Consider the following 11,105-nt stretch of genomic DNA (forward strand, 5'->3'; position numbering starts at 1 on the left):
GGTAGAACCATGACTCCCAACATCTGTCCCATACCAACAGGATATTAAACTCAGAGCTCAGAAGTGAAACTGGGCATAGGAGCCAGCATCGAAGATGGCTATCCTTTTTCCCAGCACCTGCATACAGATTCACATTAAGGGACTTTCTAATGAACTCAAAAGACGCCACCTAGGCTTTAAGAGACAAGAATTTTTCCTGCAGAAGCACTGCCTTTTCCCGCTCTGTGGCAAGTACGAAGCCTTATTACTCCAGATGTTGTATAAGAATAAGGCTGACTTTTGGAGGTTCAGCACCAAACCACTTTAGAACTTGTACTGCCTGCTTGACATTTGGGGGTTTATTTACTAAAGCTGGAGAGTGCAAAATCAGACTCACTTCTGCATAGAAACCAATCAGCTTCCAGGTTTCATTGCCAAAGCTTCATTGAACAAGCTGAGGTTAGAAGCTGATTGGTTTCTATGCAGAAGGGAGTCTGATTTTGGACTCTCCAGCTTTAGTAAATAAACCCCTTGGTGTCAGAGTGATCAAGATCCCCAGAACCAGGGGCCAACACCTTAGTTAACACTTTTGGTGACATGGTGAGGCTGAAAGGCAACATTGAGAGTCTTGATCAAACACCCACTGAAGCCAAGAAGTCTCTATGATGGAGTAAAAGCAGTCGACGATCTGGTAGAGCTCACCATGAGTTTCTGTATTCTCATGAACTTGAATTCTAGAACAGTTTGGCTTCGGAACTGTAAACAGGTTGGAAAAAAGAAGCCAGACCTGTCCTCTTCCAGGACAGGAGCAATGACCCCTTTTTTTGTGCTGTAAAGAAAACTGCGCTTTGTGGAACCGAGAGCATAAACTGTGGCGGTGGAAAGCAGCGAAACTTCAAAATTATAGCATTTGGATACCCCACTGCAGAACCAGTAGTCTGACTGGTATCTGGAACCAGTTTCCTAAGAAACTGGAATTTAGGCTTCTGCTTAGAGCTCCAGCCTGGTTTCTTACAAAAGAATCTCTTCTTGGATTCTGAAGCTGTCAGTGGTCTATGACCAGTCACCTTCTCCCTAAGGGGTAAGGTATAAATCACCTTTTATATACAGGCATCCAAGCATGGTCCAAACAAGTGCTCGCCCTTAAAGGGCAGCCGCAAAATGTGCGACACCCTCCCAGAACTGGACTAACGTGTGGTAGGTGTCATTCGGCTAAAGCGGGGTAGCAAAGTGGTTCAAATAAACATTAGAAGTTGAGCACAGACCTCTTTATAGAAACTGGATTGATGCTAACCCATTGTAATCATAATTTCTATGTTTTGTTTAATAAACCTTTATTGAAACATAAAACGACAGAAGGAACAAGCTCTGTTCTAACAAAGCTATTGTAAGCTGCAGAGCTGCTCATACAAGAGAAGGACGGTTATAGAGAGATTCTAACCTCTTATCTGTGGCTAAAGACCAGGGCCTCACCCAGCAGGACTGTCAGTATCTTATTTTAGTAGGAAATTAGTCAGATCAATCGCTGGAGAACAGCATTTCTTGTAGAATTCCCCCCTGTATGGGGCAATGATGAGCAATACTTTGGTGGTGAAATGCATTACCAGCTCACATAATACACTAGAAAGTGACAATAAGAAAAGGAGGATTCTGGCAGTGGTAACTTAAGATTAGAGTGCAAAACACCCACCAGGAAGCCCACCGCGGTCTTATGTCTCAGATGGCCTTGGACCCTGAAATCCCATCTGGGAGGATTTGTCCACGATTCCAGATTATCAATGCTTTCAGCGTCTCCTGGATAATTCCCTCCAAGTGTCATCCTGCCTAAAAAGGGGAAGGAAAGCTCAAGAGAGCCTCCCAAAGTCAGTGAGAACTGCCACTGAGCTGGATCACCCCTACAGTACTCTGCTACCACTGTATGGCGCCTTTGATCCTGCAACTGCCCAGGCTGAACCATCCAAAGCACTTCAAGCACACTGACAAGTCACAGGGAGCACTCAGAGGAAACGATTATTCCACAACCAGTTCAGCTTTAGGGCCCATCACACGTTCCCCCTGCCAAGGCTTTCAGGAACACAACCCCCCTCCAGGAGAATCACTGCCCAGAATCTGTATAGCACCTTTTAGAGAGGTCACCAGCTGCACTGTACGCAGGAGATAACTGCCTCCAGGATCCAGCTTTGACCAATAGATGCTATATAGGCCAACCTCGCTCTTTTATAGAGTCCAGGTATGGTAAACTCTTGGCCTGCTGGCCATAGCAGCCAGCCTGGCCGGATTTCTCCTCTGCTTCATCAGGGGTAAAGATTGGGCCATGAGTTATGAGAATAAACCCCACAAGAGATATCTTCAGAGATACACAGGAAGGCACAAAACTGAGGCTTAGTGGAGCTGGGAAAGATTAAAGTGTTAGTAAACCCAAAACAGTAAAATCAGTCTGTATATGCAGTAAAGCATGCTTGTTGTATTCACTGTGGAACCTAAGGGGTTAATCCTCGTCATTGTGTAAGAAGGCTGTTTGATCCTTTATTCTCTGCCCCTCTTGTTGAAATGACCACCTGATACAGACTGAATTCTTGGTCACATGTACATGCTCAGTTTGGTGTGTATTGCTAGAGGTTTTTTTTTTCTTGGGAGGGTTCACGTGATCAGCACAGGGCCAATCAACACTGTCCAGAGTGTCAGAGGTTTCACATCCTCCAAGAGCAGAAATAAAACTCCTATAAGCTTTAACCAGTGCTCTGCTTAAGTCACAAGACTGCTCTAACTGCTGACGAGAAAAGGTATTTAGCAGTTCAGATTTACTAAAAACTGCATTTCCATGTTGTGTGTACTGTGGGAGACCAGATATAATGAATGCAGGGTCCTGGGTTTAGTAACACTTTAAGCCTAGACAGGAATTCCGCTTTTTGAAAAGTGTTCATTCACCTGAAGGTGGCAACAGAACCAGATAGTCATGAATAGTCACTCCTCTGAGTTCTGTAATGTACAAGAAAACCTTTTTAGTATTACCTCCTTTAGGACACCTGTGTGCTTTGATTTAGCTTTTAAAATCTTCTGGAACTCCTCAGACTGTGAATAAGCAAGTTGTTCCTTGTATCTCTTCATGGCTGGTTCTTCATCATCAGCTGGAGAAGTCAATCACAAAATGATCAATAGACCATGCAAACAGAGTAGTGGGACATTAAATATAAAAATATGTGTGTGATTAAACCTACATTCCCTTTATCCCAGTTTGAATGCAAAGGACATGTCCTACATGACATGGCAAAGAAAGGCTTAAAACAAGCCCATAGCTGTAACAAACATGCAGACCAGGACACTGCAGACTAAACAGACGACAAGATGGCAGCTTCCTTGGCTGCAAACGATCGGAGGGTTTGATTCTGCTTTAGGATTATAGAAGCAGCTGCTAGTACAGATGGAAGCAAATTGCCAAGGCATGGTGTTGAAGATTGGTTTTTAAAATGTTATAGGTTCATAGGAGGACACAACAAATATTTGCTTAATTCTCTGTTAACATTTCTATCCCTACACCCACAGGCTAGACACCAGAGGTTCAGTTTGTTGCAGTGCAGTACTATGAAAATAAAAAAACAATTAAAAATGGGATATTGCGTGGAGGGAGAGAACAAAACAAAACAAACCAAACAAAATAAAAAAACCACATGCCATGCGGTAAGGAGAGGAATTAGTGAAGATAAACCAATGAAGACATTTGTCTTCAAATGGACTTGCACCAATCACACAAGGCAAAGTTGCAGCCTTTAACACTTCACTAATAGGTTAATTGGCTCCTGTCTAAATTGACCCCAGTATGTGTATGTATGAATGCGAGTTGGGGACCTTATATTCTCCTTGAGGGTTAGGGACTGATGTGAATGTTCAAATATACACTATACTGCCAAAAGTATTGAGACACCCCACCAAATCATTGGATTCAGGTGTTCCAATCACCTCAATGGCCACAGGTGTATAAAATCAAGCACCTAGGCATGCAGACTACTGCCACAAAATTTTGTGAAAGAATGGGTTGCACTGTGATAAGTTACCACCTGTCAATAAGTCCATCCGTGAAATTTCCTTGCTACTAATTATTGCACAATTGTTAGTTGTATTATAACAAAGTGGAAGTAACTCGGAACAACAGCAAGGCTACGTTCACACTAGCCTTGTGTGCAGGCGGCAGAGAGGCGTTTGGGAAGCGTTTTTACCGCTTCCCAAACGCCTCTGCCAATTCTGCACATTACAGCACATGGTGCTGTTCTAACAGGAGCGTTTGCGTCGCGTTGCGTCGCGGCAAAACGGACGCCTCTGGTCGAGTCAGGAGGCTTTGAAGCCTCCTATTCTCGTCTATGGTGCCGCTCCGCAAACGCCCGGCCGGCGTTTGCGGTGCGGTTGCGACACGGTTGCGGGGTGTTTGCGGAGCGGTAACACCACTCAAATGCATTATAGGCGTTTGTGGGGCGTTATTAACGCTCGGCAAACGCCTAGCAACCGCCGCTAAACCGCGCATGCGGCGTTTGCGGAGCGTTTGCCGAGCGTTAAAAACGCTCCGCAAACACCGGACCAACGCTTGCCAAACGCTATAGGGGCGTTTGGCAAGCGTTGGCAAAACAGCCTAGTGTGAACGAGCCCCAACTCAGCCACAGTGTTAGGCCACATAAAATGACAGAGTGGGGACAGCACATACTGAAGCACACAGTGCGCAGAAGTTGATAACTGTCTGCAGAGTCAATAGCTAAAGATCTTTAAACTTCATGTGGCCTTCAGATTAGCACAACAACAGTGTGTAGAGAGCTTCATGGAATGGGTTTCTATGGCCAAGCAGCTGCATCCAAGCCTTACATCACCAAGTGCAATGCAAAGCGTCAGATGCAGTGGAGTAAAGCACTCCACCACTGGACTCTAGAGCAGTGGAGATGTGTTCTCTGTAGTGACTAATCATGCTTCCCTGTCAGGCAGATAGGTGTGTTTGCGTTTGGTGCTTGCCAGGAAAATGGTACTTGCCTAACTGCATTGTGCCAAGTGTGGAGGGGGGATTATGCTGAGGGGATGTTTTTCATGGGTTGGGCTTGGCTCCATAGTTCCAGTGAAGGGAACTCTTAAGGTGTCAGCACACCAAGACATTTTGGTCAATTTCAAGCTCCCAACTTTGTGAGAACAGTTTGGGGATGGCCCCTTCCTGTTCTAACAAGACTAGTGCACAAAGCAGGTCCATAAAGACATGGATTAGCGAGTATGGGGTGGAGGAACTTGACTGGCCTGCACAGACTCCTGACCTCAGCCTGAGGTAAATATATATTTAAAAATAAAACAAAAAACAAAACACCAACCAAAAACACACACACACACACACACACACACACACACACACACACACACACACACACACACACACACACTGAAGCTGAACACATATAAAGCATCTGCACACTATGAAGAAAGTACTGCTCCACTGACCAGTTTGAGGAGAAGAGAAGAACTACGCCAGCAGCTAAATGTATAACAGATGCCTACAAGAGCAGAGACAGCCATCATGCAGGGGTAAAAGGACTCCTATACTGAGGCCGGACTCATACTGGGGCTTAGTAACCCCAGGAATAACAGTCCCCTATTTTCTACCTGTGCCCCACTGTCCATACAAGGTAACTGCTGTGTGACCCCCTAAAAAAACCCCACCACTTTCATATATCATTGCACAGGGTCCCATTACGCAAGTGCCCACTGGCAACATAACATGTTGTCCCCACATGTCCAGTGCGGGGTCAAGGCACCTCTGAGATTAGTAAAGCCCTAAGCAATGGATTCAGAATCAATGAGAAACTAGCTATTTTTATGCAGAGACTACAGACATGACCATCACGAAAGACACTAGCAAAAAGCTGAAGCCTTGCCTAGCTGAGAGGGATTATGCCTAGGGGGAGGGGATTTGTTTTGCCAGTGTTTATTCACCTAGAGGTGTTAGCATGACCCAATGATCAAGGATATGAAGATAATCTGTGTCCTGGGATGTACGATAAAAAAAAAACATCATAGCTGCAATGAAATAGGTCTTAAGGGTTTAGAATAGTTTGTCATAGAATACCTGACTCAGACCAGTGGTATACCAGTTCTGGGTCAGAAACTTTACAAAGGCCGCCATGGAAGCAGAAATAAAATGCTCAAATAATGGTAGCTGCTATTGGAAATGACTGGAAAAGATATTGTGCTCTGTGATAGTCTCCCTTCAAAACAACTGAAAAACAGCCATTCAGGGCAGATTACCTTCAGGAGATGTGGTATCTTTGTTTGCCCTTTCAGCCACTTGGTCAATGTCCATTGAGCTGGAACGCTTTCTCTTGATGCTGTTAGGATCCTGTTTTGTGAGCATTTGTCCTTTTGCTTGCAGTTTCCGGAGAGCAGCAACCTGTAAAGGAAGAAAATAAGAATTCTGAACTTACTGTAAAATCCATTTCTTATACTTCATCAAGGGAAACAAGAATTCAATGACACCATTGGCAAAGCCACCTACTAGAGGAAACTGGCTATGTTGTCAGTCAGAACAGTCCTGTGCCGACTGCTCCCTTAGCAGGGAAGGTTGGCAAAAACCCCACAATAGGTATGCCCTGCAAGCAAAGCAAACCTAGCACAGGCGCCAGAATGAGACCTGGTTGAATCCATGCAGAAACTATGGACCAGAAAAAACAAACATTTAATAGCTTTGAGATTCAAGAAGGGGCAGATGTGCCCTTTTGGTCCGAAATCACTGAACAGTTTGGAGTAGAACCCTTATTTATGTTCTGCTACAAGTACTGGAGCTATGACCCCTTGCTCTAGAAAGCTCTAATGGACTGTATGGAGATCTACTAATCTATGCAATGACACAGGCAGGTTGGAAGCCATGAATTGATGAGAAGCCCAGGGTTTATGGGTGGGCTGGGTTTGTGTTTGCCTATAAAGGTTAAGGACTGGGAGTAATGAAAGGAACTCTTCTTGGTCTCAAAGGAGGGGTGCACCTTCCTGGTCTGGGCCCTATGCTTCTTCTGGGGCAGGTGAATAAACTTGCTTAATAAGGGTTTTCAGGGTAGCTCCTAAGAGACATCATTGAGATGTCCTTTGAAGGACATGCACACAGATGTTTCTTTATATGCCTGTCTGCAAGCCAATTTTTTTTTCTTTTTTTTAACCAGTCCTCATGTTAACCAATAGGAATCAAATGAGAAATGAGATTGGAGACTTCTAACAAACAGTTCACACAGTAGCAAGGGATCAGCTTGGGACATGGCTGGATATCTTCTCATTGCTTTTGTTCAGTTGGTTACAGTTTGACAGAACAGCATGACAGCCAAGGCAGGTACTAAGACCAGGTCTGCCAGAGAAATGTTTTACAAATTATCTCCAGTCACTTATAGATGGGATCAATAAAAACACAAGCGCATCCTCCAAGAGGATCAATACCTTGTTAATGCAGGATTTAACTGGATACACAAAGGGAGTGGTCCACCTTTTAATACCGCTCTCCTTAAGTATAGGACTACCAGTCATTTGGGAGTAGTGAACAGCTTGTCAGGGTTCTGCCAGTTCCTTTAAAGCAGCAGAATCCTTAGAAAGTTCTTGGTAGGCTTAGGGTTACTAAAGGAACTTTGCTGGAAACAGCGCTAGTAAAGCAGCAGGCTTTAAAATTTAAGGATGTGCAATCCGCTTCTATAAGAGTTAAGACCGTCTCTGCATCTGGCATGACTGAGGCCTGTGACTCCTCAGGAGCAATACCATGCATTAGATACTTAAGAGACTCCACATCCTATAGCTTCTCAAAGGCTGAAGACACGGAGTCTGCCGAGACCAATGGGGAAGGCTTGGAATTATGCTTATGGTCTCTGCAGTAAGGGACAGCAATATAACTTGCAATTTGGCCCATAAAGTTAAGCAGGACTAGGATAAATTCTCCTGTGACAGAACAGAGGAGGGGGCAATGTCCGATAGAGCTAGCAGAAAACTCAGAGGAAGGCAGACAAGTAGAGGGTTACATTCCAGGCTATCAGTTTAGGGACCTTCAGGAGTGCACTGCAGGTGGGAGGTGAGCTGGAGGCACCTGGTGGAGCAGGATTGCAGCTCAGGGACAAAAAGCTAGGCCCTTGAATAATCAGGATAAAGCTGCTGGAAGGAGATATTCAAACTGCTGAAAGTAACCAAGACACTGTAAGGCAGACAGCAGAGACCAACTGAAGATATTCATGTTTATATAGATGTTAGAGAATTAGAGCGCTTTTGGGGTGGTGCATAATTTTGGTTTCATTTGAAGGGCTAGAAGTTTCAAATTCCAAGTTAATTGATTGGCTGTCTTCAGCCTTCCAGCTTCTTGATGAGTTAGCCACAACATTAAAATGCACACACTGGAAGTAAACCAGGCGACTAAGAATACTGGATTACAGCCCCGGACACTTTCTGGGTCTGTTCAAGTTTCCCCCCCGAGTTCTTGCCCAGTAGAGATGGAATAATTAAACTTTGAGCACCCCAGAACAAGAACAAGTGGTCCACAGTGGAGGACAACTTCTTATGAAACAGGACTTTGGAAAAAGGTGATCTTTATGTCTGCCAGCTACTCTTTTCCCTCCAGATTGATACATGGACCATGTCATCATTCAAAAGCAGTTATGTCTACTTTAGTAAATGAGCATGGGATAGCACCAGGGTTCACCACAGTTGGTTTTGAATATACCGCTTCTTGTTTTACTGGTTACCAAAAACTGAACATCCTCTCCAGAGATTACAAAAAGATATATGCAGATGCCCAAGTCAGGATCTTGCGAGTATGCACTGGTCTGTATGGATATGTTTTCTGAATGGTCAGAAGTTTAGCCAGTGGCAAATGCTACTGCAAAGGCCACAGTAAAGAGTGTCATCAGAAGTAGTTTGTAAAGTACAGAGTCCCAGAAACTAGAGAACAACAGAGGAACTAATGTTATAGGAGAGTTCTTACAAGAAGTTTGAGGTTTTACTCAGATCTCAGAGAATGTTGCTGATCTCTTAACGTTTTTCACAAACTAATTTGTGTTTTCTTCCCAAAATTCCAGATCCTAACCTAACAGTTTGGAAGGATCTTGTAAACTAAAGCCAGGTGATTTGTGGATTGTTAAAAAGACATTTATACAGTATTTATAGGAAATGTGTGGAGACACAATACAGCTTCTATTTCATGTTCAGTTTACAAAACTTGAAGTACAATTGTAATATTATTGTGATACCTACGTGATCAGGTGTATACTAAAAGAAAACCCAAAAAAACAAACTTCAAATGTGCCGAATAAACAGTTATTTGGAAAGATGCAGAGTATCTTTTGGGTCTTTTCTCTACTGCAGTAGTTATTAATTTGGAACCACTAATCAATCTGAGGATAAGAGTTGCCCACCTATAAAATGTATTAATAGATCCACAGTGAAAAATCCAGCAATTTAGCAACCCCCTTCCCAGCAGAGACAGTGCAGTAAGTTCATATTTTCATTTTTTTCAGAAAAGGTAAAAACTTACTCTTTAAAAGAACTTACTACCAGGATGGTATTCATGCCTTTGACACTAAAGCTGCTACCTAGTCCTGTGTTCAACTAAACAGAAGATCTCTAGCGCAAACTTTTTTTTACATAAATATATGGAAATAAATGTGCTAAGAATATGAACTATTATAATACCTTTTTTGCTTTAACAGAAGAATTTTTTTTGCAAGAAGGAGACATATCAAAGAAGAGAACATCTTCTCCCTTTGTAAAACCACGTGCTAACTTGGGGGTGGACATCGTCTGGGCTTTGGGGAACTCTGCAGCTTGCTTTGGAGACTGAAATATGGCCTGCCCAGCACTTGCAGTAGAACTGGATGGTTCTGTTTTATTTGTGCTCTCAAGAAACCTAACAAACACAAAAATGATTCACTTGTTTATGAGACAAGATTACATTCATCAACCACACATATTTGGGAATTAGCTAGGAGTCATTTAAAAGTTTACATTTTGCTATAGGCCTATTAATTCGGCAAGGACTTATGATGCTGAATACATATAGCTTTCTTTTGGCAACATGGCCTTGTAAAAATTTTAATTTCCCAGCAATCTACTGGCAAAAAGTAGTAACAAAAATTCTACTTTGCTCAGCAATAGTTTTAAAAAGAGGTACATCCTAAAAATTTTAAAATTTTGAGGTGTGCCTTGAACAAAGTCCATAAATGCTTAAAATCAGTCCAATGTTTGCTGTAAGAAACAAAAATTCTATACAGTACTAAGATATTTACAACCTTTAAAAGACAGGCTCAGATATTATCAATATTTTAACTTTGGGGTAAAATCGCATGCCATGGCTACACTTGCAAGGTACATTACAGCCGGTTCCTGCTGAACCGGCAAAGATTCAATTGAAGTGTGACCAGGGAACTATAGAGGTTGTGAATGAACCTTTTCTGGATCTCTTCTGATCTCCGTTTTCTTGCAACCAACAACTGTTGTTTCTGCTGTTTCAAAAGCTCTGAAGCCGAAAGAGACTGAATAGATGATCCAGGTTTAGCCATGGATGCTAAAACACAAAGATGTTAAATTGGGAGGGTTTAAATGCAAAACAAATTTTTTTTTCACCTAAAAGTACAAATGAGTGGAAGTGGAAGAGTTTGGTACCTTTTGTGCCCACGCCAGACAAATGTCTATTCAAATTCAGTGCTCCTGAAGTTGGTATAGACAAAAGCTCCTTGAACTCATCTGAACACGGCACAGCGTTTTTGCTTGCAGCAGCTGAAGAACAAAGTATGTTACTCTAGATAAAGTACATTGCCTAAGAAACGTTACACTAAATACTGGGATAACAAAGTCAAATACCTATTTTTTGTTTCGCTTCCAGTGCTATGGCACCTGCTCCTCTAACTACCATCTTTGTTAAAGTTGTTTGGACAGATTTCTTAGGCGCTGCAGCTGATGCACTGTAAACATATACAATAAGAAGTTAAAGGGATTTTTATTTTACAAAATGTTTCCATATCCAACTGTATAATTTACTTCCAAAGGAGTATTGTATGTGTTGCCAGGGTTAAGTCCAGGGTTATTCTGACACTTTTCTCACACACACATATATACATATACACACACACACACACATACATATACATACA

At 42.7% G+C, this 11,105-nt stretch overlaps 1 protein-coding gene across 2 annotated transcripts in view; it reads right to left on the bottom strand.

The window, feature by feature from the left end:
* Positions 1–11,105, bottom strand: part of MCM10 (minichromosome maintenance 10 replication initiation factor) — a 41,739-nt gene that overhangs the window by 12,051 nt on the left and 18,583 nt on the right. The window contains exons 11-16 of one of the 2 annotated variants that reach the window (XM_089686203.1): positions 10,816–10,916; positions 10,618–10,731; positions 10,402–10,519; positions 9,649–9,862; positions 6,247–6,388; positions 2,992–3,107 (exon numbers count right to left, since the gene is read on the bottom strand). In XM_089686203.1, coding sequence (XP_089542329.1) covers positions 2,992–3,107; positions 6,247–6,388; positions 9,649–9,862; positions 10,402–10,519; positions 10,618–10,731; positions 10,816–10,916 — 805 coding nt within the window. The remainder of the gene's footprint in view (positions 1–2,991; positions 3,108–6,246; positions 6,389–9,648; positions 9,863–10,401; positions 10,520–10,617; positions 10,732–10,815; positions 10,917–11,105) is intronic. The other variant, XM_089686207.1, reaches the window with a different exon arrangement.

The sequence above is a fragment of the Staurois parvus genome, unplaced genomic scaffold (genome assembly GCF_062004578.1).
Source record: "Staurois parvus isolate SC_StPar_1 unplaced genomic scaffold, SC_StPar_1.0 ptg000019l, whole genome shotgun sequence".
NCBI lineage: Eukaryota > Metazoa > Chordata > Amphibia > Anura > Ranidae > Staurois > Staurois parvus.